The sequence below is a fragment of the Eublepharis macularius genome, chromosome 5 (genome assembly GCF_028583425.1).
Source record: "Eublepharis macularius isolate TG4126 chromosome 5, MPM_Emac_v1.0, whole genome shotgun sequence".
Taxonomy (NCBI): Eukaryota; Metazoa; Chordata; class Lepidosauria; order Squamata; family Eublepharidae; genus Eublepharis; species Eublepharis macularius.
Window position 1 is genome coordinate 86,496,702 of NC_072794.1, and position 25,140 is coordinate 86,521,841.

The 25,140-nt window shown below is 43.5% G+C and overlaps 1 protein-coding gene across 1 annotated transcript; it reads right to left on the reverse strand.

Annotated features, from left to right (window-relative positions):
- Positions 1–232: 232 nt before the first annotated feature.
- On the reverse strand, positions 233–23,245 carry SHISAL2A (shisa like 2A). The gene is made up of 3 exons (XM_054980394.1): positions 23,064–23,245; positions 2,992–3,131; positions 233–414 (listed from the first exon to the last, which is right to left on the reverse strand). Exons 1-3 carry the CDS (start codon positions 23,243–23,245, stop codon positions 233–235), a joined length of 504 nt encoding a protein of 167 aa, XP_054836369.1.
- Between the last annotated feature and the right edge of the window lie 1,895 nt (positions 23,246–25,140).

The window sequence follows — 25,140 nt, forward strand, 5'->3', positions numbered from 1 at the left end:
GCTCTCTGTTTTCTGCGCGCCTCTCAGAAACTGGACGCCCGATACATTGGACCCTTCACGGTGGTGGACCAGATCAATCCTGTAGCCTTCTGGTTGGACCTGCCACGTACACTTCGGGTACACCCTGTGTTTCATCATTCCTTACTCCTACCAGCCCCGGCCCCGGCCTCGCTACGCCCTGCCACGCCGACACCTCTGCCCATATGAGTGGATGACCACGAGGAATATAAGGTCATCCGAATCCTTGACTCCCACCGTCACCAAGGCCAGCTGCAATATTTGATCGAATGGAAAGGATATGGGCCTGAGGACAACTCTTGGGAACCTGCAGACCAGGTCCATGCCCCGGCATTGGTTCGAGCTTCCATGAGGCATACCCCCGCAAGCCGGCGCCGGTGCTTCCAGAGGGGGGCCCTGAGGGGGGGGATAGTGTTGTGGCCTCTGAGTCCTCAGAAGATGAAGACCTCGGGGAGGATGACAGGAGTGGGACTAGTCCAAGCCCCTCCAGAGGCAGCTGCTTGGAAGACCAGCAGGAAATGGAACAGCAGGAACCCTTACCAGAGCAGGTTGAGGAATCCAGGGCAGACTCAGGGACAGGGGCTGTTCCCTTACCTGCACCAGCTCCTGAGACCAGGGCAGAATCTCCACCCAGCTCCCCTGAACCTGATAGGCAGTGCAGAGGGAGACAGTGTCTTGCTGCACAGGAAAGGAGGTGAAGTGCAAGGCTTCAGGCACTCAAACAACGACATAATGACCTTGAGTTGTAACAGGGTGCAGCACTGCCCTGCAGGTGAGAGCTCTTAAGCCAGGACGCCCTTTCCCTCGTTGCAGAAGCACCTGCACACAGACCCGGCCGGTTCTACTGCAACTCAGTTCTGCTCTGACTGCTCTTTGGCTCTGACCCTTGCATCCAGCTCCTTGGACTACGCTTCCTGCCTGCTCCCCCGTCGGCTTGGTTGAACTCCAGACGTTCAGAGAGGCTCGTGGCAGACTCCCCACCTGCATTCCAGCACAGAGGAGGGAAGCGAGTTGGGAGGAATGTGAGGAAGGAAGCCTTGGCTTGAGAACTCTCATAATTTCCTCCAGGCTCTCTTGAGCTAGCATGAGAAGGCAGAGGGGTGGGACGGAGGAGAGAGAGAGAGAAAAGAGTGTGACAAGTGTTCCACTCGGAGAGAGAAAGCTGGTGAGGGAGAAGCTGGAGAGAAGAGGCGAGACGCCAGCTAAGCGCAAGGCTGGCAACACCTCTGCTGCCATTTAATGAAAGCTGTGAACCTTGGCACCAGCAGGCTCGCAGGCCCGGTGCCAGGTTTTCTGGCACCTGTGGCTAGGGGCAGCTTCAACGCTGTTGCTGTCCCCACACACACCTACGCACGCACCTGGACTGCGTGATGACATCATGCGGCAGGCAGCTGGGATGGTGTGCGTGTGCCCTCCCAGCCATCCCGCTCAGTTGCTCCGCGCACCGCCCCGGCCACCTGCTGCGCCTGGCTCGCAGTTGCTGCGCCTGGCCGGTAGCGCATGTTGGCGATGGCGGTGGCAGCATGGGGCAGCTGACTGGGAGGGCTGGGAGGCTGCAGCAGCTGTGGGCCAGGTGCAGTAGGTGGCTGGGGTGGCTTGTGGGTGGCTTCCCAGCCCTCCAGCACTGCCACCACCAGCTCCATGGCACGCGTCCCCCACCCCTGTTGCCCCTCCAGCACCTCAGCGCTCAAGGCGGCTGCCGGACCTGCCTCTATGAATGCACTGGCCCTGCACACCTTCCTCCTGTCTGCTCCCCAATGAGGCATCAACATGAACTGAAAGCCCCAGAGAGAGAGAGCAAGAAACTCCCCCCCACCCTGCAAAACCTCGGCAGACATTGCAATTATTTGAAATGGCGATATTGCGCAAATCTCAGAGCCTTTTTAAAAAAAAGTGAAAGTGGGCAGCAAGGTGCTGCCGTCAACTGTGACGCAAACACATGTGACCACCCACTATTGTGCGATTTCTGCAGAATGTGAACTTCTGGTACTGCAAGGAAGCGCAAAGAGGCGGAACAAGGCAAGACAATGCAGGATCACAGGTGACAGATCATGGCGCAAAATTGGCGGAATATTTGGCTGTGTGAAAACAGCCATTGTTAATTTTCTGCACTTTACACCCCAGCTCTACCAAGCTAACTACAACCTGTATTACAGCTAGCTCCCTAATTTATAATACTTCTTTAATACACTCTAGTTTACAATATCCCTCCCACCCTCTGCCTGGATTATAAAGACCCTGTCATAGGCCAGTTTGGGCTCAGTGAAAGTGAGGACTCCTCAGGAGAAGAGGAACTCCGTGTAGCCAGCCCTGACTCAGCAGAAGCCAGCAATCAGGAAGAACAGCTGCTGGCTAATCAGAGTCCACAGCCAGCAGCCGAGGCAGACCCACCAGCACCCTCCAGCCCCAACACCACAGAGGAAGTTCAGCCAGACTTCCAAAACCACAAGTGAAGTCCAACTAGATAATATTATGTCTATGGTTGATAGTTCACAAACTGTAACATGGAGGTCCTCAAGGAGATGAAGACTAATACTAACTCTTCCTAGCCCAGATGTGTGTCTGTTCCAAGAAACTGAGCAACAACCCCTTCCTTTCCTTCTTAGTCCCAACCAATATGGAGACCTTTATTATCAGGCTACAGTGACAACTGTGCGAAGTGACTGTGTTATGGCCCAACAGGATTTCTGTTATCTTGGGGTGCATTCCTAGATGACTTTAAAGGTTGCTTATTCTTCCTTTGATCCAATTGCTACTAAAATCACAATCAAGGGTAAGCACAGCATGAGCCATCTGTTCTTGAGAAGCTCCAAGGGATCATTTTTTTATTTAAAGAAGGTTGCTCTGATAGAATGTGAGGGCTCCTGTTGTTGAAACATCATAAAACCCAAACTGAATGTCACACCAGTTCTACTGCTTTATTTTCAACTGAGAGCATGTCTGAATATTGTCTGCGGGAGAAAGAGAGTTTACCTGCTGTCTGTAAGCTCAAGCTTGTATCCAGTTTGCTGCATGGCTTCGTGCTGATAAACAAGTAACAGAGAACACACACAGTGATGACAAAAGCCAGCAGGACCACTGCTGCGATTGACAAGCCAACAAGCGCTCCAATGCTGAGAAAAGAAAAAGCAATGAAATTCAGTGTGCCAACTAGTCTAAGGGCACTGTCAAACACACAGTTATCAGAATGCAAAGAGTATATTTATATACTCTCCAGTAGTTAATATAAAATATATTTAATGAAGAGACAGATTTTTGACAACATAGAATAAATTGATAGAATAAATTGATGTGATAAAGCCATTGGCTTTATTAGATCTGCAAACTATATGCAAAGTGCTTGACTGTGCTAGCTAGACTTACTGACCTGAATGATGCTTCTAGCTAAATACTGAAATGGAATTAAACTCACTGACTTAAGTGAAGTCTCTCTTTCCCTTTTGCCCTCTGTTTAAAAATAACTGAAGGGGGCAGGCCCATACCTTGAAATAGGGTTACAAGGTGCCTGCTGGTTGTGGGCAAACTCCTGGGGGATTTCCCCATTGCTCACCTATCTGCCCGTGATTGGCAGGAGGTGGCAAGCCCCCCAGGACATTGGCTACCATTGGAAGGCATCCCGGGAACACATGCTGCATGTGTAGTCCTGGGGGTGGGGGTGACAACATTATATCTGGGAAGTGACATTGTTGCACTGGCTGCAGGCATGCTCCAACGCTCTGCTGGGAGCAATTTTGGCCAAATAGGTCAGAATTACCTCATGCAAAGCACAAGAGCATGCCCGTGGCCAGCGTGATGACGTCATGTCCAGGACATGATGTCATCATGCAAGTGACAGGAGCATGTATGCTATCCACAGTTGTGAAAAGACTCATGGGCAAGGCAGAAGGTATGTGCTGGGCCCCTCACCTCCCACTGGGAGAGTAAGGGGACCTGGCAACCGTACCTTGAAAACAAACATTCAATTAATAATCTTCCAATATCGGGTGTGGGGGGACTGTTCATGCACATGATTAAACTTTTTAAAAAGTACATTTTTAAAATTGTAAGGAAACAAAACCAAAGATACACCATGTGGTAAAATGAGCCCCAGGCCCTTGTTTTTATCATGAGGATTTACGCAGCTGGTCTAAAGCTGCTATCATTACGTCATCCAGCCCATGACCATGCCATTGTATAAGGTATCTCACCATCCACTGACTTGTAAATCTGACCCTTTATTGTCTCAGGAACAGGAGATCAGTTGGGGTTGCCACTCTCCAGGTGGTAGCTGGAGATCTCCTGGAATTACAAGAGATCCTTGGGCCACAGAGATCAGTTCCCCTGGAGAAAATGGCTGCTTTGGAGGGTAGATGTGGTGGCATTATACCATGCTGAACCCCTCTCAAACTCTGCCTTTTCCATGCTTTACCCTCAAAATTTAAAGGAATTTCCTAACCTGGAACTGGCAACCCTAGTTGTGATACTTCTCTCAAATACATTCTCATTTGAATATTGGTTATAACATGGCTCAGAAAGGAGAAAAATCTAATCCATGTTATGGTCCATTTATGAACCATTTTGACCCAGGTACTGTAATGGATGTTGACAGGATCCTGGGATCTGTGAAGGCTACTATATGTGCTCTGGATCTTTGTCCATCTTGGTTGCTGAAATTATGTAAAGACCGCATTAATGAGTCATTGATGGCCTTTATCAACCATTCAGACTTAAGGCCCCTTCCCTCAGCCACTCAAAGAGGTGGTTATCTGTCCATTTAAAAAAGCATCTTTACAGAAAAGTGATGTAGGCAGTCATTCCCTGTCTCTAATTGGTCCTTCTGGGTATGGTGATGAAGAGGGTGGTGGTGGAACCACTCCAGGCCTTGTATTGTCGTATTGTCGAAGGCTTTCACGGCCGGAGAACGATGGTTGTTGGGGGTTTTCCGGGCTGTATTGCCATGGTCTTGGCATTGTAGTTCCTGACGTTTCGCCAGCAGCTGTGGCTGGCATCTTCAGAGGTGTAGCACCAAAAGACAGAGATCTCTCAGTGTCACAGTGTGGAAAAGATGTAGGTCATTTGTATCTACTCAGGAGGGGTGGGGTTGAGCTGAGTCATTCTGTAAGAGTTTCCCAGGGTGTGGAATGCTAATGGCGGGAGGCTTCACTGTATCCTGAGGAGGTCCTTTTGCATATGGATTGGTGCTTGATGTGCTAATCTTCTCTGCAGGGCTATTGTCGGGTGTGGAGTGTTTTGTTGGCCTTGTGTTTTTCAGAACTGGAGCCCATGCTCTGTTCATTCTTAAGGTTTCTTCTTTCCTGTTGAAGTTTTGCTTATGCTTGTGAATTTCAATGGCTTCCCTGTGCAGTCTGACAAAGTAGTTGGAAGTGTTGTCCAGTATTTTGGTGTCCTGGAATAAGATACTGTGCCCTGTTTGAGTTAGGCTATGTTCAGCCACTGCTGATTTTTCAGGCTGTCCAAGTCTGCAGTGTCTTTCATGTTCTTTTATTCTTGTCTGGATGCTACGCTTTGTGGTCCCGATGTAAACTTGTCCACAGCTGCAGGGTATACGGTATACTCCTGCAGAGGTGAGGGGGTCTCTGCTGTCTTTTGCTGATCGTAGCATCTGTTGTATTTTTCGGGTGGGTCTGAATACTGCTTGAAGGTTATGCTTTTCCATAAGCTTTCCCATCTGATCAGTAATTCCTTTGATATATGGCAAAAACTCCAGGCCTTCTTAGATAACAAATGTGCTCCTCTGGACCCTTTTCAATTTGGCTTTAGGCTGGGCTATAGGAAGGAGTCAGTGCTGGTGACTTTGGCTGATAATCTCTGGCTGAATATAAACAAAGGCCCTACCTCTTTGTTGCTCCTACAGGATTTATCTGTTACCTTTAGGTAGGTACCATAGTAGACCATGTCATCTTGTTTAAATGATTGGAGGCAGAAGTAAGTATCAGGGGGTGTGTTTTGGATTGGTTTAAATTGTTTCTTATGGCCTGGACTCAAAAGGTTGCTGTTGGAAATCCGTTATTCTTATGATGAGGGAATGCAGGATGCCTTGATCAACTCCTGAGACACCCAGCAAAGTCATAAACTCTTTGGGTTTCTGGCAGGAAGGAGTCTGGCTCCCTGTTTATGCTGACAAATAGCCAGGTCCATGGAATAGTTTCCCCTCCTGATGAGAAGAGGCAAGACAGATCGCTATTGGAACATCATGAGTTGGGCCATAAAACTTTGGAGATGTGTGCCTTGTTATGACTGGAGAAAAGCGCAAGGCAGCACTTGTGGGAATTCAAGCCCAATGGCAGGATAGGTCAGGGAGAAACCCTTCCAGTCAGAAGGGTAAGAGTTAAAAAGCTTAACAGACTCTGTGGAAGCACAAAAACCAAGGACTGGGGAATGAAGAAGTAATGGAATGAATTCAGCCTTGACCAGCCTCTGTTTCAAAGATACAGGGTTGCTTTTTTAAAAAAAAATATTTTAAAATAATAAACAGTGAATGAAATGTTTTTAAAAAAACAAACAACATACACATAAAATACAAGCGAAAAAGAAAATAGCAAAATAATGAAACTACATAATATTTCCCCTCTCCGCCCCCAAACATAATTAACATACATACAACCTTTTATATTTTACATTTTATATTTAATCGTATTATGTTCAGCATATTGGCATGCTAACTTAACTATTTAGCTTTAACAATTGATCTATTTTAATATTACTTATATTTAATTCTCCTTCGTTTACAGTGACATATTTAAAAAAAAACCTCTCAATTTTTCCTGAAATTCTTGGTTTAGTCTGTTATGCATATAAGAAGTTAATTTTGCCATTGATGCATATTCATACAATTTATTCATCCAATCAGTCTTGTCTGGACAAGATTTTGCCTTCTACTTTGTTGCATATACTACTCTCACTGCTGTTACCATATATTTAAAAAGTTCACTATGTTCTTTTATTATATTGCTTGGTAGAATATTTAATAACATATTTTAGGGTCCAGCACAAAGCAAAACTTTAATATCTTTTGCATCTTCTCATTTATTTTTATCCAATATCTTCTTGCCGTCTTATATGTCCATTGCATATGATAGAAAATTGCATCCATACATTGGCATTTCCAACACTTTCCACTCTAATTCTTACTACTAGTAAAGTTCCAACTTTGCTTTGATCAACATCCATTCCATTCCTTGGAACAAAATGCCAAGGTAAAACTTGTGGCTTGTACATAATTAGCTTCATGCTTTTTCTTTTTCTTTGTTCTGTAACACTTCTATAATGTTTTGATATAATTTTCCAGTGCTCATGTGCTCTAGTGAAAGGATATTTATGTTAGTAAATAATGATTTTTTCCCCTCCTAAAGATCTCAGACTGTGTTAAGAATCTCACCCTGGGCACTTGTATGCTTGTCCATGCATAGACCACAAACTCTTGACTGGGTTAAGATCCATTAGCAGGCAGGGGAAAGAGAGTGCATAGCAGCTCATACGCAAATGCATAGCCCCTACATGGGACCTATCTCAGTCTTAAACTGAGGATAGTGAAAGAAAGGGCAGAATTTGAGTGATGTTTGCTACCTGGAATGGACGAGAGAGAGAAGAGCAATGAGGAAATCAAAGCCCTCTCGCCCACATGCAGATTCCCCACCACCTTCTGCATACTCTCGGGCAAGGAGATCAAAGACGAGTGGCCAGGGTGAGCAGAGGATCACCATAATCATCAGTTTGAGCTTTGTCCTGTGGAGTTTTATAGGAGATCAGCAGTTAAAGTTGAAGGTTAATAAAGAAACTAGCTGAACCCACATAATTGGTATCTGTCTTCATTACATTGGGTCATATTTGGGATGCTGGAACAACAGCCACGGTAGTCCAACCCCACAACAGTTAGCATTTCCTGCTAGAAATATTTCCTTTCCCTCTAATTTATGGTCTAATACTACTGCTGAAAGCAATATTTTGGAGCACCCCTAAAGACGGGACAGCATTTTGTTTCTGACTACAGTATGGCTTACCTTCTCCTCAGTTCACCAAGAACCCCTTTACCTTGCTTCCTTTCTATACTTAGCTTGGCACTTTAGTACCTCAGTATAGAGGGTGTCCCTGGAAAAACCAGGTGCATCTTCTCCTGTAATGCACTGGTATGACTACTGTACAGACAGCATAGCCAGTTTTGGTCCTGCAGTTAATCCTATTTGCAGAGTGAACAAGTAGGAGACACTGTGCTGAATACCCTTGCATGTGTAGAATTCAGGAGCTAAATATACACCAATTTCATCTAATTTCTTCAACGGCTCAGAGTAGGTATGTTCCCAGGATCAGTACTTTTGACCCAGCATGCCCTACTCACCTGCCCTTCCTCATTCTGTCTCCTCTGCTATGTAGATGAGCCCTAATCGGGTAGGCAGTGTACAGATTGTATGGTGCAGAAGCCTTTAGATCACATTGACTAACACAGAGATAATATTTTAAGTCCTTGCAAGATGAGTATATCTGTGTGCCTAAAACTTTGTCAGCAACCAGGAACAATTAATTTCCAAAGTCTTAAAAAGAAGATAGCTGTCCAATTATTTTTTAAAATCTCACCAGAGAAGGATGTGAAAAATTTGGATCCTATCCCTGTCTTCTGTTTCTTCAGCACCATCCTCTGGCACTAGGCATTTTATACAAGGAAAGTGCCTAGTGTACTGATGGACAAATGCCTTCAGTAGGGTGATCAGCCACTGACAGTTTAGCAACCCACTGCCATATAAGCTGTCATCACATATGCCCAATGGCGCTGTCCTTAGCCTATGTAGGTTTCTGCTCCTAAACCGTACTTCATCCTAAAAACAATTTCCTCTCGATTCTGATCTTTTTCTGTGTATTCGCACAGTTTAGACCAGTCCCTAAGAATCTTGATTGCTCCATCTTTGCATCAAGCCTGGGCCATCCAGCTTACTTTCTCCACTGATTAATAAATGCTAAAGCAAATATCACCCAAGGTCAATGTAACCTAGAGAAAGTAATATTTAGCATTTAGATTATATTTTTGAGTGTTATAAGTGCTACACATAATCCCTGTGCCAATCCTTTATGGGCAGTCAGCATTATTATCCCTATTGGAGATATTGGAGTGAAGCTAAGAAATAATGGCTTGTCGAAATCAAGCTAGGGAGTTCATTCTTGAGGTGAAAATTTAATGGACAACTTCCCAGTTTATATTTCTTAGTCATGAAAATGCACCACCCTTCAAGAAAATGCTTTGCAGAAAGCTCAGTTTTCAAAGTTTGCACAATTGGGTGGCAAGATGTATGATGCAAAAAGACTCGTCACCATACTCAAAAGCTTTTTGTTTTTTTAAGAACATATTTCAAGAGTCAACAAAATGCTTATTCTCGTATAATAACTGCAATCCTGGGGGGGGGGTAGAAAGTGGACAGGGAGAGAACTAAGGCTTATGCCAGTGTAAATGGCACTTACATGGGTGTAACCCCCCTTTGCTGGCTGCTGCCTGAGGTGTGCTCCCGCTGATGGGCCGCCACCAGCAGGCACACTTGGTGGCCGAACGGAGGCATAAGTGCAATACAATTCCTGGCGCCAGCGCCAGAGGGGGCAGGGTGGGGGCAGGCCATGAGTTATTTGGCTTCCAAAGCTGCTCCAGGCTTGAGAATGCCCCCTGCAGCAGCAGAAAGTTACGCCAGAAAAAAGTGGTATAGCCCATAGGCGCCCATTAACCAGGAAAACTCAGGTTCCTCTCCCAGCCCCCAGCCCCGCCCATGTGGCCCAACGAGGCATAGGATGGCAACTTCCACAGGGACCAATTAGTGTGCACCCCTGTTTCCTGTGGCTGCCCCCCTCTCAGCTATTAGAACTGATTGAACTTTAGCAACTCTAACAGGGACTATAGCCATGCGGTGATCAACGTGGCATTTCTTATTTCTCCCAGGAGGGAAGGAGACATTTAAACTAAAAGGATATTAAATTAAACACCACGGAGTTAAGGAAGAGAGCGGACTCGTGGGAGCGAGCCAAAGCAAGCCCCACGATGTCGAAAAAAGAGTGGCAATCGGCGATAGAGAATTTGGACAAAAAACTTTTAGAAGTGATTAAGGAGCTCAAGGACATGAAACTGGAGTTGGTGAAAGAGGTTAAAGAGGTTAAAGAGACAATAAAAAATGAGCTGGCAGAAGTGAAGAAAAGTATGGAAACAATGCAAAACTATTTGCAGGGAACACAGCAAAGAGTCAAGGTAGTGGAAAGTGCGGTGGAGAATTTAGCAGTTACGCAATGAACAGAGATGAAGGCGATGAGGGGGAGAATGGTGGTTGCGGAGAGTAAACATATGGAGAAGCAGCTGAGGTTTCGCGGTTTGCCGGAAGTGGAAGGAAAGACAGCTCAAGAACAGATTGCTGAGGTGTTAGCTGAATACCTGGGGAAGGAGGAGGAGGAAGTGATGGCTATCCTAGATGTGGTATACCGTGTAAATTCAAGATTTGCAACCCAGAGGAAACTACCAAGAGATGTGATTGTGCAATTCACAACCAGAAACATAAAAGAGAAGATCGTGACTAAACAATTTCAAGATCCATTGGAGATTGATGGCAAGACGATTATCATCATGAAGGAATTACCCAGATCGGTGTTGTTAGATCGGAAAAAATATAAATCTCTAGTTCAGATTCTGAAGGACATGAAAATAAGGTACAGATGGGAATTAGCAGAAGGAGTGTCCTTCAAATTTGGAGGAGTGAAAAACTGCATTAGATCTGAATCAGAGATGGAACAGTTTATAAGGGACAATGAAAAGGACTTACCAGCAACAAGATTATGAATATGGAGTGCAAAGTTTTATCTTGGAATGTAAATGGACTTAATTCACCGAATAAGAGAAAAAGTATTTTCCACTGGCTATTAAAACAAAAATGTGATATTGTGTGCCGGCAAGAGACTCATATTAGAAAGCAGGATGTAAAGTATTTAAAATTGAATAAATTGGGTAGTGACTTTGTAGCGGCCTCCAATAAGAAAAAAAGGGGAGTGGTATTGTATATAAAAGAGGAGCTACAGCCAAAGTTAGTGATGAGAGATGCGGAAGCCAGATTTATAGCAGTGGAATGTATATGGAATTTAAGGAGAGTATTGGTGATTGGAATTTATGCACCTAATGGAGCAAAAGAAAGCTTCTTTGAGGACTTGAGGAAGCAATTAGATGAACTTTCCTATGACCAGATAATTCTTGCAGGAGACTTCAATGGAGTGACAAACTTGGAATTGGATAAAAAGTCAGCAACTGCACAAAAGAAAAGAGGACTATTATCAAAGACGTTTTTCGTATTGACGCAACAGGAAACTTTAGAAGATGTATGGAGAAGACAAAATCCCAAAGGCAGACAATACACGTTTTTCTCCGCGAGACATTCTACGTTATCAAGAATTGATATGATCTGGGCCTCAAAAGACTTAGCGCTTTGGACTAAGGATGTGGAAATAATGCCTATGGAAGGCTCAGATCATAATCCAATTATGTGGAAGTTGGGGAAAAGGAGTAAAAGGAGAGGATGGAGAATAAATGAGGATTTGCTGCAAGAGGGAGAAAATATGGAGATGTTGAGAAGAGAAACAAAGTTTTTCATACAATATAACATGAACAGAGAAGTAGCAACCAACAAGGTATGGGACACCTACAAGGCAGTAATTAGAGGCATATTAATGGACTTAAATGGAAGAGCCAGGAAAAAAAAAAAGAGAAGAGACAGGAGATCACGGAGAAAATAAAAGCCAAAGAAATACAGTTAAAGAAAAGACCAGGGAAAAAGAAAATCTACCAGGACATTAAAATTCTCCAAGAACAGCTGACAGCAATGAATAACAAAGAATTGGAATGGAATCTTAAGAGAATGAATCAAAAGGCGTTTGAAGGCGCAAATAAACCTGGGAAATATTTGGCATGGCAATTGAAGAAGAGAAAGGAGAAGAAAATAATAAATAAAATCTGTGAGGACAATAAAGTGTACCTGGAACAGACAGCTATTAGCAGAGCCTTTTATAAATTCTATGCCAAACTGTATAATAAAAAAGAGGTGAATAAAGATTCAATAGCGAAATATTTGGAGAAAATGAAGCTCCCAGTAATTTCGGAAGCTTGGAGAGACAAATTGACTAATGAAGTAACGGAGGAAGAAATAAGAAAGGCAATACAGTCAACAAACTTGGGAAAGGCGCCAGGACCAGATGGACTTATAGCCAAATTTTACAAGATAATGGCTAATGAACTGGCACCATTCCTAAAAGATGTGATTAATGGGGTTTTAAAGGATCAACGGATCCCAGACACTTGGAGTGAAGCCAATATATCACTGATCCCCAAAGAGGGGCAAGATCTGACTAATGTGAAAAATTATAGACCTATATCATTACTTAATAATGATTAGGTATCTTCGCAAAACTTTTGCGAAGATACTGGCGGAAAGAGTGAAGGGATGGCTTTCTGAAGTTATTGAGGAGGAGCAAGCTGGTTTTTTGCCAAACAGACAAATTAAAGACAATTTAAGGACAGTTATAAATGCTATTGAATACTATGACAAACGTTGTGACAAGGAGGTTGGTTTCTTCTTTGTGGACGCTGAAAAAGCGTTTGACAATTTGAACTGGGACTTTATGTTTGCCACCATGGAAAAGCTACAAATGGGAGAAAGATTCATAAGAGCAGTAAAGGAAATCTACAGAGACCAGAGTGCAGCAATTGTGGTGAATGACGAGGTGACTAAGAAATTGACTATAGGTAAAGGAACAAGACAAGGTTGCCCGTTGTCTCCACTGTTGTTTATTTTGGTTTTGGAAATACTGATGATACAGATACGAGAAGACAATGCAATCCGTGGAATAAAAATAAAGGACTTTTCCTATAAGGTCAGAGCATTTGCAGATGACATAATGCTAATTGTGGAAGATCCAATGGAGAATATGCCAAAAGTAATAGAGAAGATTAAGGAATTTGGAGATCTGGCAGGATTTTATGTAAACAAAAAGAAGTCAAAGATACTATGTAAAAATATGACTAAACAAAAACAACAACTATTAATGGAAATAACAGACTGCGAAGTAACAAGTAAGGTGAAATATCTGGGAATTGAACTGACTGCAAAGAATATAGATTTATTTAAAAACAACTATGAGAAATTGTGGACTCAGATAGAGCAAGACTTGATTAAATGGAATAGACTGAACTTGTCATGGTTGGGAAGAATTGCAGTAATTAAGATGAATGTGCTGCCAAGAGTGATGTTTCTGTTACAGACAATACCAATTATCAGAGACTCTAAGCAGTTTGAAAAATGGCAGAGGAAAATATCAGATTTTGTTTGGGCAGGCAAAAAGCCTCGAGTGAAAATGAAAGTGTTACAAGATGCAAAAGAAAGAGGCGGAATGCAACTGCCCAACCTAAGACTTTATTATGACGCAATTTGTTTAGTGTGGTTGAAAGATTGGATGACGCTGAAAAATCGGAAATTACTGGCCTTAGAAGGATATAAAAAAAATATTCGGATGGCATGCATACTTATGGTATGATAAAGTAAAAGCGGACTCTATGTTCTTACATCATTATATTCGGAGAAGCCTATTCACAACTTGGAAGAAGTACAGAAATTACCTACAAGATGGAATCCCCTCATGGGTGGTTCCATATGAAGTAATAGATCCGAGAACTGTCGATAATGAACAACAGTGTTTAACATACAAGGAGATAACCCGAATGGAATTTTCTAAACCCAAAATAAAGACGCAGGGCGAGTTGTCTCCAAGTTACGATTGGTTTCAGTACAGACAGATCAGAGATCTTTATAATTCGGACTGTGTGAAGGGAGGGATAAGAATGGAGAATTCGGAATTAGAACAGGCACTTTTACAAGAGGACAAAAAGGAAATCTCTAAGGTATATAAAGTGTTGCTGAAATGGTATACTGAAGATGAAACAATTAAAGTGCAAATGGTGAAGTGGGCTATAAATTTTAATAAGGAAATAACAATGGAGGCGTGGGAATACTTGTGGAAAAATACGTTGAAGATCACGACATGCACCAATATCAAAGAGAATGTCTACAAAATGATTTATCGTTGGTATATGACACCAAAGAAAATTGCGCTAGGGAATTTGAACATGTCTAATAAATGCTGGAAATGTAAAAAGCATGAGGGATCTTTGTATCATATGTGGTGGACTTGTGAGGTAGCTAGGCAGTACTGGGGGGAAATACTAAGAGTAATAAGTGAGATTTTACAATTTCAAATTAATAAGAACCCAGAACTCCTGCTACTGAACTTGGGAATGGAGGACATTCCAGCACAATATAGGACATTGCTATTTTACATGACAGCAGCGGCTAGACTTTTGTACGCGCAAAAGTGGAAAGTGCAAGAAGTGCCAACTATTGAGGACTGGATTTATAAATTGCTGTACATGGTGGAAATGGACAAAATGACAAGGAAACTGAGAGACCTTGATCCAGGACAGTTCAACACGGATTGGGAGAAGCTGAAACAATATTTAGTGAAGAAATGGGAGGTGGGAGGAGAACTGTGGCAGTTTGAAAATTACTGAAATACAACAAAAGTAGAGGGAGGTGACTTTACCGGGGGGCGAAGAGTTAAATGAGAATTCCTAAGCAAATATTTTATTTGACTATTATATATAGTATTAAGTATTACAGTTGTTATTATAATGATAGAAATTAATTAATTATAAGGATAGAAACTAATTAATTTCATTTCTGGCATTAATTGTATAATGGAGATATTTTATAATTGCAATGAAGGAACTTAAGCAAGGTGGGAAAATATATAGTAATGTACAGACTATATGTTAAATTGATTGACTTAGGTTGGAGGTATATATGGGTCAAATTGGTTGACTATTTTTGGTGGATAGCTGCATAATGGAAGAATTATATAACTATATAATTAAAACAGTACGAAGATAAGATATGCAGAAAAAGTAATATATTGAATATAAGTTAAATTGGTTGACTTATATTGAATGTACTGTTTACAGAAGTATTTAAAATTATGCTAAATGAGAGACAAATTGTTTGTCCCATATTGAAGATGAGATTATAAGATAGAGTATAGAGTACCAAAATTAGCTAAATGATTATTATTAAAAGAAAATATGCCAAGAATGTATTATTTAGTTATGCATTATTTAGTTGTTAAAGTAAGTAAGAAGATAGAAGAAGCACTGTGTTATATAGATAAGCTTAGAAGAAAGTGAAAGTTTATGTTTGATAGATAGAATAAATTTGAAATGTGTAAGGGAAAAGGGACAAGGGGTTGGAAAACTGTTGGAAGTCAACAAAAGGGGGGGAAGGGAGGGGGTTAGAATTGGAAAATTAAAGGAAACTGATTGTAATGTACAATTTAATGACATCTAAAACAATAAAATTTAAAAAAAAACATATTTCAACCTTCATGCACATTTTCCAGTTCTACGCAAGCAATCTTCTAATGGGTGAAGTGGACTGCTTTCACACTAAGAGCCAAGCTGTCCGGGGTCTGAGGCACAGCCCCCGGCCTCAACAAGAGGAAGCAGGGGGAGGCAGCCAGGAGACAGCAGTCCTGCCACCTCAGCCAGTAGCCAGGGCCAGAACCTGCCTACACCAAAGGGAGAGGGCAGAGGCAGGAAGAATTGGGACCCAGCAGCAGCCCAAACAGGGCCCTTACCTGCAAAGGGGGAGAAGCAGCCACAGCAACTCAGAGCCACGCCCCAGCATCCACCCCAGCTTGAAGAGGGCAACCTGACTCAGGAGGTGCTCAGAAGCCAGCCCCTCCAGGTGGAGCTGCTGAGGGCACTCTGTGGGAAGAGCTGGGCAGCCAGCCAAGGGGCCGCAGCTGGGCCCACCTTCCCTAGTCAGCTCAGCCAGAGAAGCCCAGTAGCCAGCCAACATGGTGCAGCTGTGGCTGATCCCGGCAGCCCAGCCAGCTACCCCTGCTGCAGCAGCTTGAGACAGCCCAGGGCCATGCCAGGGCTAGAAGACAGCAGCCTGGCTCAGGAGTTGCTAGAAGCCAAGCCTCAACAGGGGGGGCTGCCACAGGCATTCTGGGGGAGGAGATGGGTAGCCCCGCCCAGCATTGCCAAGCAGGCAGCACGGAAGCTGGCTAAGGCAGCTCCTCGTGAGCAAGGCCAGGCAAGTTCAGTAGCTCAGAGGCTGGCTGGGGCAGCCCCTCGTGAGCAAGGCCAAGGAGCCCTCAGCTGGGGATGGCTCACACTCAACCCCACCCTGCCAGCTAGGCAAAGGAGCCCAGAAGGGATTAGTGGTTGGAGGGAAACACCTGGGGGAACGCACAGCTGGGCCCGGTCAGGAGAGGGAACAAGCCTGGAAGGAGGGCGGGGTGGAGACAGGAAGCCCTATAAAGGGTGGCTGGGAAGAGCTCTGGGGTGGTGGGTGTGAGTAAGGAGTGAGGATGTGGAATGAGAGCAGAGCAGTGCGAGAGTGGAGGCTTGGAGGAGAGTTCTGGGAGGTGAAGGTGATGGAGGATGCAGAGGGTAAGCAGGCCAGGTTGAGCAGGCCAGCGAGTGGGCTGAGAGGGAGTCTGGGTGATGTATACCGCCCCTCCTCCCACAGAGCAGGGTCCTGCAGAATCCCTGGTCCCCCTCTGATGTCAGGAGCAGACCGCCCAGCGCCCCGCCCAGTGGCAGCTGCTGCTAGCCCTGACACAAGCTACAGGTGACGAATTACAGAGCCAAGCTACAAGTGATGAATGACACTTGCCTGGCAAGTGAACAGACTCACATGTATTCCTCCCTGTTCACTTGCCATTCACTTGTGCTCCACTTGATCAAGTGGAGTGCAAGTGAATGGCAAGTGAACAGGGAGGAATATACATGAGTCTGTTCACTTGCCAGGCACGTGTAATTCGTCACTTGTAGCTTGGCTCTAAGTATAGCAGAACTATCTGCCTGCAAGGACTTAAATGAGTCATTGCTAACTAAGGCTGTGATTCCTCTTTCAATACATTCCATACATTTGATGATGAAATTGGGAGGGAGGTGAATATAGCTAACATTTTTAAAAATCTTCTTTTCATGTGAATGCACTCTGACTCATCCCAGTTTGAAGTGCTACAATATAGTACATGAAAAAGAAAAGAAACAATCTTAGATTGCTCAAAGCTGACCATCTGCTGAAAGAAATAGTGCCAGCAAGTAATAGGTAGAGTTTTGTCCCCCATTTCATTCTTAATTACTAAGGGGCAAGATACATGTTGAATGCAAAGGCACATAACAAAGCCTTGGCACTATTTTTCTTTAAAGAAAAGCAACTGAGAAGGAATGATTTGGGGTAGAGGAGTGGTGAAAGGGACAGGATGTTTGATCCTTTATCTGCAAGCCTGTTTCCATTCCAAATCATCCCCCAAACTGCCTCCAGTTATGTTTTATATAATGACCACCTTTTGATTATAATTAATTTAATTTGATTATATTAATTATATATAATTTTTGATTATATTAATTAATTATATTAATTTATATTAATTTAATACTTTTAATTTTTGTTTATAATACATCATCATATAGTATAAAATATTACATCAAATAAAACCTTTAACAATAAACACTTTAAAAAGAGGTTTGCAACTCCCAAAAGATATTTCTGTTTACTTGAGATTTTGGCTTTTATTTATTTACTTTATTTATAGTCTGCCTTCTCACTAAGTCTCATGGCAGATTAAGGGGTGTGCGTCAAGACATCTAATAAACATGCAATATGACTGGCATTACAAAAATTAGAAACAATGCAAAAATCATTATACAAGATATGATAAATAATGCAGGAAATTTTATGTAGAAAACAACACAGTAAAAACAGGATAATGCATACTATAGACAGATAGTGAGAAAACATACCATACCCAGTGGCACAGACTTGAACTCTACCATTTTACTATAGCCATATTACCTTTATAAAAATGCCCTTCTGAATAACTGTTTTACATAGTTTGTTGAATGGCAGAAGTGTAGGGGCCTTTGTGGCCTTCTCAGGCAGGCCATTCCACAAGGTGGGGGCCACCACAGAGAATGTGTATGTTCAGGCAGTTATCAATCTTACCTATTTGCAGGGTGGCTCCTTCAGAAGGCACCTTCTGCACTGACAGCATTTGTCAACTTGGATTGAATGGGGGTGTGCAGAAGTCTCTCTACACAAGACCTAATCTCTCTACACCACACCTCTTACATGAGGATGCTCAAGTGTAGGGAGATAGAATGCTAACCAGGAAGTGTAGTTTTAAAAGACAGAGCCAAAGGCTTGTTCCACTTTTTAAATGAAAGGTCATATGAATAGCCCAATCCATGGACTCACAAAATCACAGAGTTGGAAGGGGCCTTCTAGGATGTCTAGTCCAACCCTCTGCCTGATGCAGGAACAGCCTAAAGCATCCCCAACAAATATTCGTCCAGCTACTCCTTGAAGACTGCCAATGAGGTCCCCCCACCACATTCATAGGCAGCCGATTCCACTGCTGAATTACTCTTACACTATGGTTGTTGTGGGTTTTCCGGGCTGTATTGCCGTGGTCTTGGCATTGTAGTTCCTGACGTTTCGCCAGCAGCTGTGGCTGGCATCTTCAGAGGTGTAGCACCAAAAGACAGAGATCTCTCAGTGTCACAGTGTGGAAAAGATGTTGGCAGGTCATTTATATCTACTCAGGAGGGGTGGGGTTGAGCTGAGTCATCCTGTAAGAGTTTCCCAGGGTGTGGAATGCTAATGGGACATGTTTGGTGGACATTTCTCACAACAAAAAGAATCTTCAAAACCACACAGGCGAACTGCATTTATGACCGTCTAGAACAGGCCCTCTTACGTGAGAGAATCCACACTACCCGCAGAGAACTTGCTGCCACAGACAAGGAGCTATTTTGCTTGCATATCAACACCAGCCATAAAATGAGAAGTCAGGATTGGGACAAGGTCGATAACCTCACCTACAGGAAGATGGAACAAGTTTTTACCAACCACATATCCAGACAGAAGCAGAAGTTTAACAAACTACAGGAAAAAAGACAGACAAGCCCAATGCTCGACAATGCACGCATTGTCATCAATCTGACAGACCGTCAACTCTCACCAGAAGAAACCTCCATCTTGGCAAAGGGAGGAAACTTTGCAGTCACCCCCACCAGAATTCCTGTGGAAGACATCATTGCAAATGTAGAAGCTGCCATTCGTCATCTACCTGATGAGGAAGCTGAGGAAATAAGAGGAGAGACAGCCAGGATTCTACGCAAGGCAAAGCTTCCCACCAGCAATATAACACGCAAGGAGAGAAATGCCATCACGACCCTCAATGCAGATCCAGACATCATCATTCTACCAGCTGATAAAGGCAATGCTACAGTGATCATGAAAACAGAGGAATACAAAAAGAAGATTAAGGAACTCCTGGATCCCTCCACCTACAAAAAACTAAAACGAGATCCCACCTGCAAAATCACCAGGCTAACAAATGCGCTGATCAAGAATTCCTCACTACATCCCGAGACACACAGAAAACTATGCAAGACAGAAGCACAGCCACCTAGACTATATGGACTCCCTAAAATACATAAGGATTCAGTCCCACTCCGACCCATTGTGAGTGCCATTGGTTCACCGACATATGAATTAGCTAGACATCTGGCCGATCTCCTGCAGGACCACATCGGGAAAACCTCGTCTTACATCAAAGATTCAGCAGATTTCATCAACAAAATCAGTTCTCTGAAACTCAAGACACACAAGACATAATTGTCAGTTTTGATGTTGTATCCCTGTTTACCAAGGTTCCAGTAAAAGACACTATTGCACTTATTAATCAGATTTTCCCAGAGGATGTAACAGCCTTATTCCATCATTGTCTGACAACCAGTTACTTCCAATGGGATAACGAATTCTATGAACAGATGGATGGGGTGGTCATGGGGAGCCCTCTCAGCCCAGTTATAGCCAACTTCTACATGGAACATTTTGAAAAAACCGCTCTTGAATCAGCACCCCACAAACCTAGTGTATGGTTCCGGTTTGTGGATGATACATTTATCATTTGGAGCCATGGGGAGGAAGAATTGATGGGGTTTTTGAATCATCTCAACAACATCCACCTGAACATACAATTCACAATGGAGAAAGAAATCGAGGGAAAACTCCCATTCCTGGATATCTTGGTCATCCGCAAAGCAAACTTTCAGTTAGGTCACAAGGTCTACAGGAAACCAACTCACACTGATCGGTACTTACACAAAAACTCCAATCACCACCCCCGACAGAAAAGAGGCATAATGAAAACATTAGTGGATCGTGCAAGATGGATATGTGAGCCGCACTTTCTCAATGAGGAAATTAATCATCTAAACCACGCACTTCAGGCAAATGGCTACTCCAGAAATGAAATCTGAAGAGCAATCAAGCCCAGGATGAATCAAACAACCAAAGAAAAACAGTCTCCTACAGGAAAAGTGTTTTTGCCATATATCAAAGGAATTACTGATCAGATGGGAAAGCTTATGAAAAAGCATAACCTTCAAGCAGTATTCAGACCCACCCGAAAAATACAACAGATGCTACGATCAGCAAAAGACTGTAGAGACCCCCTCACCTCTGCAGGAGTATACCGTATACCCTGCAGCTGTGGACAAGTGTACATCAGGACCACAAAGCGTAGCATCCAGACAAGAATAAAAGAACATGAAAGACACTGCAGACTTGGACAACCTGAAAAATCAGCAGTGGCTGAACATAGCCTAACTCAAACAGGACACAGTATCTTATTCCAGGACACCAAAATACTGGACAACACTTCCAACTACTTTGTCAGACTGCACAGGGAAGCCATTGAAATTCACAAGCATAAGCAAAACTTCAACAGGAAAGAAGAAACCTTAAGAATGAACAGAGCATGGTTTCCAGTTCTGAAAAACACCAGGCTAACAAAACACTCTATACTCAACAATAGCTCTGCAGAGAAGATTAGCACATCAAGCACCAATCCATATGCAAAAGAACCTCCTCAGGATACAGTGAAGCCTCCCGCCATTAGCATTCCACACCCTGGGAAACTCTTACAGGATGACTCAGCTCAACCCCACCCCTCCTGAGTAGATATAAATGACCTGCCAACATCTTTTCCACACTGTGACACTGAGAGATCTCTGTCTTTTGGTGCTACACCTCTGAAGATGCCAGCCACAGCTGCTGGCGAAATGTCAGGAACTACAATGCCAAGACCACGGCAATACAGCCCGGAAAACCCACAACAACCATCGTTCTCCGGCCGTGAAAGCCTTCGACAATACTCTTAAACTGATTTTCCTAATGTTCAACTGGCACCTTTCCTCCTATACTTTAAACCTATTGTTTGGAGTCCTCTCCTCTGTTGCCAACAGGAACAGTTCCTTTCCCTCCTCTGACAGCCTTTTAAATACTTAAAGAAAGCAATTACATCTCCCCTCAACCTCCTCTTCTCCAAACTGAACATTTCCAGGTTCCTCAGTCTTTCCTCATAGGGCTTTCCTCCAGGCCCCTGATCATCCTGGTTGCTCTCTGCTGCACCTATTCCAGTTTCTCCACATCTGCTTTGAAGTGAGGCCTCCAGAACTGAACACAGTACTCCAAGTGCGGCCTGACCAACATGGTATATAGTGGGAAAGCATTCAGTACAATGTCAAAGGAGAGGGCTTCTATGAGACATCTATGATTATATAAAAAAAGTAGTTTCATAGAAATTGTAATCTTAAGAAAGTTTCCTGCTCTGATATTATACAGCTTACATCAGTAGAGTACATGCGAATCAGCTTCAACTAATTACAAACTGGGAACTGACAATTCGATGCCTTTGGCAATTTAAAATCACTTACAAGTCACTTGTCAGAGAAGCTTTAAAATAGTTCCCCCCCTTCCCTCCTTGGGGCCAAAAATAAATAATGTAAGTAAGTATGGGGAGGCAGACTAGTCAAGGCTTTTTTCCCCTAGGCTAGTACTTTACAGAGTAATCCTAAAAAGGTCTACTTAGAATCTTAATTATGTCTATCCTGTGGGGCTTACTCTCAGGAAAACATTTCTAGGATTACACTGTTTGATGGACATTTGCAGTAATCTTTAGAACAGCCACATAAAGGAAGTCACAGCTCAAGCACATTCCTTCTGGGCTGTCCCAGAGAGCAGACATCAGGAGAATTCTGATTTGGGCACAGTTCTAGAAGCAATGTAAAGCTTTCTTGTTTGCTCTGAACTGATGTCTGTGCAGTTGACTGTGCAGCAGAGAAAATTTGGGGGTTGTTTTCCCTGACTTTTTGTATTTATAATGGTTTAACATGTTGGTTCAGTGCTCAGTGTAGTTTACACCTGCATTTGTAAGTCATCTTCCGCCACTATTGGATAGTGGGAAAAATGGGGTATGAATGTTTCAATAAATATATAAATAAATTCCCCCAGCTAACATTATGATGGAGGGAGAAAGAAAAGGCCTATCCTTATTTCAAGACCACATCAAGAACATTTTTCCATCCGGTGCTCAGGATGGGGCAGTTTTACAGAAGATCACAACTCTTCAATGTAGATTATCTAATCTAATATAAATACCACTTCCAGGTTTTGCATTTCCAGCCACTACTAGCAGACTTGTCCCTCAGACAAAAACACGTGTACATTGGAAGGATGGAGAAAAATTAATACACAGATAATTCATTTGTCTAGCAACATCCACCCCACTCTTGTTTCCTCTGTAGGACTGCACACAGCTATTCCCAAGGCATAGGTTGTTACTGAGCTCAACAGTGTCAAGGCTCCGTCAAGGAACATGGGAAGAGAAGTTCCTACTTCTGAGCTGGTATGGAGTACCTCTACACCACCGTTGAGTGAATATTCCTGTTCCTCCATACTTGGGATTGTTCTGCTGCCAGGGCAGAAGTCATCACTTCCAGGACCTCATTTCTTTTATTAAATTAGCCACTGTCTCGTCACATTTCCAAAGGTCATGACATTGTGCCCCCCTCCCTCCGCAATAGCTTCCAGGAGGCAAAAGCCCGCCAGCCTGCTCGCCAGTCTTACCTGAGCCACCACATGTAGCTGTGCTCGTAGGGGAAGAAGCTGTTCGGGTCGTCGCAACAGTATTTGACGTCCTGGAAGCCGCAGCAATAGACCGCGCTGGCTTCGCTGTCCTCCCGAGGGCAGCTAAAAGCGCTCACCAGCACCTTTTCAGCGTTCAAGTAACTCGTGCAATCGGCGCTCATGGTGCAGCCAGGTCGCGGAGTCTGTCGGAAGGCTACTGTGCTCAGCTACGCACCCCCTTCAGCTGGGGAAAAGAAATAGGCGGCACGGCAAAGGAGTGAAATGACCACACGGCAGGAAAAAGACCCATCAACCAGGGCGCGATTCTAGTGCGCTGGGGAAGCCGGCGCTCCTTTCCTCCTGCGTCCAGCAACTACCGTTCTTCTCCTCAGCCAACTGGGTCTCCCGGGAGAGCCACTCCTTCCTGGGCGATGCAGCCCCCCCCCCTTCCTGGAGCCTTGTCCTCTGATGAAGCTTTCAGGCCAGGATCACAAAGCAATTCGACGAAATTAAACAAAATAAGGAATTTTCTACACGGAAATGTGACATGAGCGTCATTAATAACAGTAGAAAAGAGCAAGAGTCCAGTAGCACCTATAAGATTAACAAAATATGTGGTAGAGTATGAGCTTTTGTGAGCCACAGCTCACTTCTTCAGATACGAAAGCTCAATGAATCCTGTCAAAATTTGTGGTAAGGTATGAGCTTTGGTGAGCCACAGCTCATAGCCACCCATCTTGATCTATCATTAATAGCATTTGTTAAAAACAAAATACATTTCAAATACGGCCGCTGTGAACCATTGACTATAGACCATTCCTCAGGTATAACAGTTTTTAGGTAGGTGATCTGATAGGTGCTACAGGAATTCAAACCAAGCCTCCAGATCCTACTGGTGTGAGGAGGGAACTGGCTAAAATGCACTCTGCCATATGCTTTCCCAACATTTAGCCCTCACTGATTAATTATCTACATTATAATTAATTTTCCAATTGAAGTTATTAAGTTATTAGTTCAAAATGGCAAATGAGAATGATAGTGCTGACCTCTCCAAAATTATCACTGCAGTGATCTAACAGCTGTTCAAATCTTGTTTTCTCCTCCCTGATCCATCACCCCTTCAGTAAAGCATGTAGGAGCCTACCCTTATGGAAAAATATTAGAGGGCAGGTCAGAATGCTTTCCCATTCCTTGTCTGATATTCTAACCTCTGCCCCACATTGGTTTATCTAATTTCATAAAGACAATTTAATTTCTTTATTAAGATTGCTATTGAAAGAGATTGTCTTCAACTAAATTTATTCCAGTCCTATGATGCTGCTATCAAGAAGTCTCTGTCTCTTATGGCCATGCAATGCTCTTCAGATACAGAGGGCTTATGATGAGATAAGTGCCTGGGCAGATCTACACAGGAGAAGATGATCCTTGAGATCCTTAAAGGACAATTGGTCCCAAATTGGACCCTAACATTAATTGGCAGCCTTTATACATGAAATGGGCAGTCAGGACAGACAAAAGGAAATACTTTACATGAATGATTAAGACGTGGAATTCACTGCCGGAAGATGTAGTGATGGCCACAGGCACTGACAGCCTTAAAAGAGGATTAGACAGAGACTGAAGCCCCACAATCGGAGGCAGTAAACCTCTTAATATCAGTACCAGGAGGCATCATCAGAGGAAGGTTTTGGTTCCCTATGCCTTGTTGTTGTCCCTCTTCAGAGTAACTGGTTAGCCAGTGTGTGAGGCAAGATGCTGGACTAGATGGACCACTGATCTGGTCCAGCAGGACTCTTCTTATGTTCCTATGAAATACTCATATGCTTTTGGCAAACTACCTCTGCTGCAGTGTGGCCACTGTATTCTGAACCAGTTGCAGTTTCCAAACATTCTCCAAGGGCAGCTCCACATATCTTGAGGTCTACTTCCAAATAAACCTACTCAACCACATCATCAGAGTTCCTGCTTCAGATTCTACCACCATCTGAAGCTAGACAGGTGGTAATCCAAGAAAGGACCAAAACTATAGAATTCCCTCCCCAGGAAAATTTATCTGCTCCTACATTGTCTTCTAACA

Coding starts and splice junctions, on each gene's coding strand:
- SHISAL2A (XM_054980394.1), bottom strand. CDS start 23,245: ATGAGCGCCGATTGCACGAGTTACTTGAACGCTGAAAAGGTGCTGGTG. Junction 3,132..23,063: donor AGCTACATGTGGTGGCTCAG/GTAAGACTGGCG, acceptor TTCTTTTCTCAG/CATTGGAGCGCTTGTTGGCT. Junction 415..2,991: donor CTTGAGCTTACAGACAGCAG/GTAAACTCTCTT, acceptor CCCCCCCCTCAG/GGCCCCCCTCTGGAAGCACC.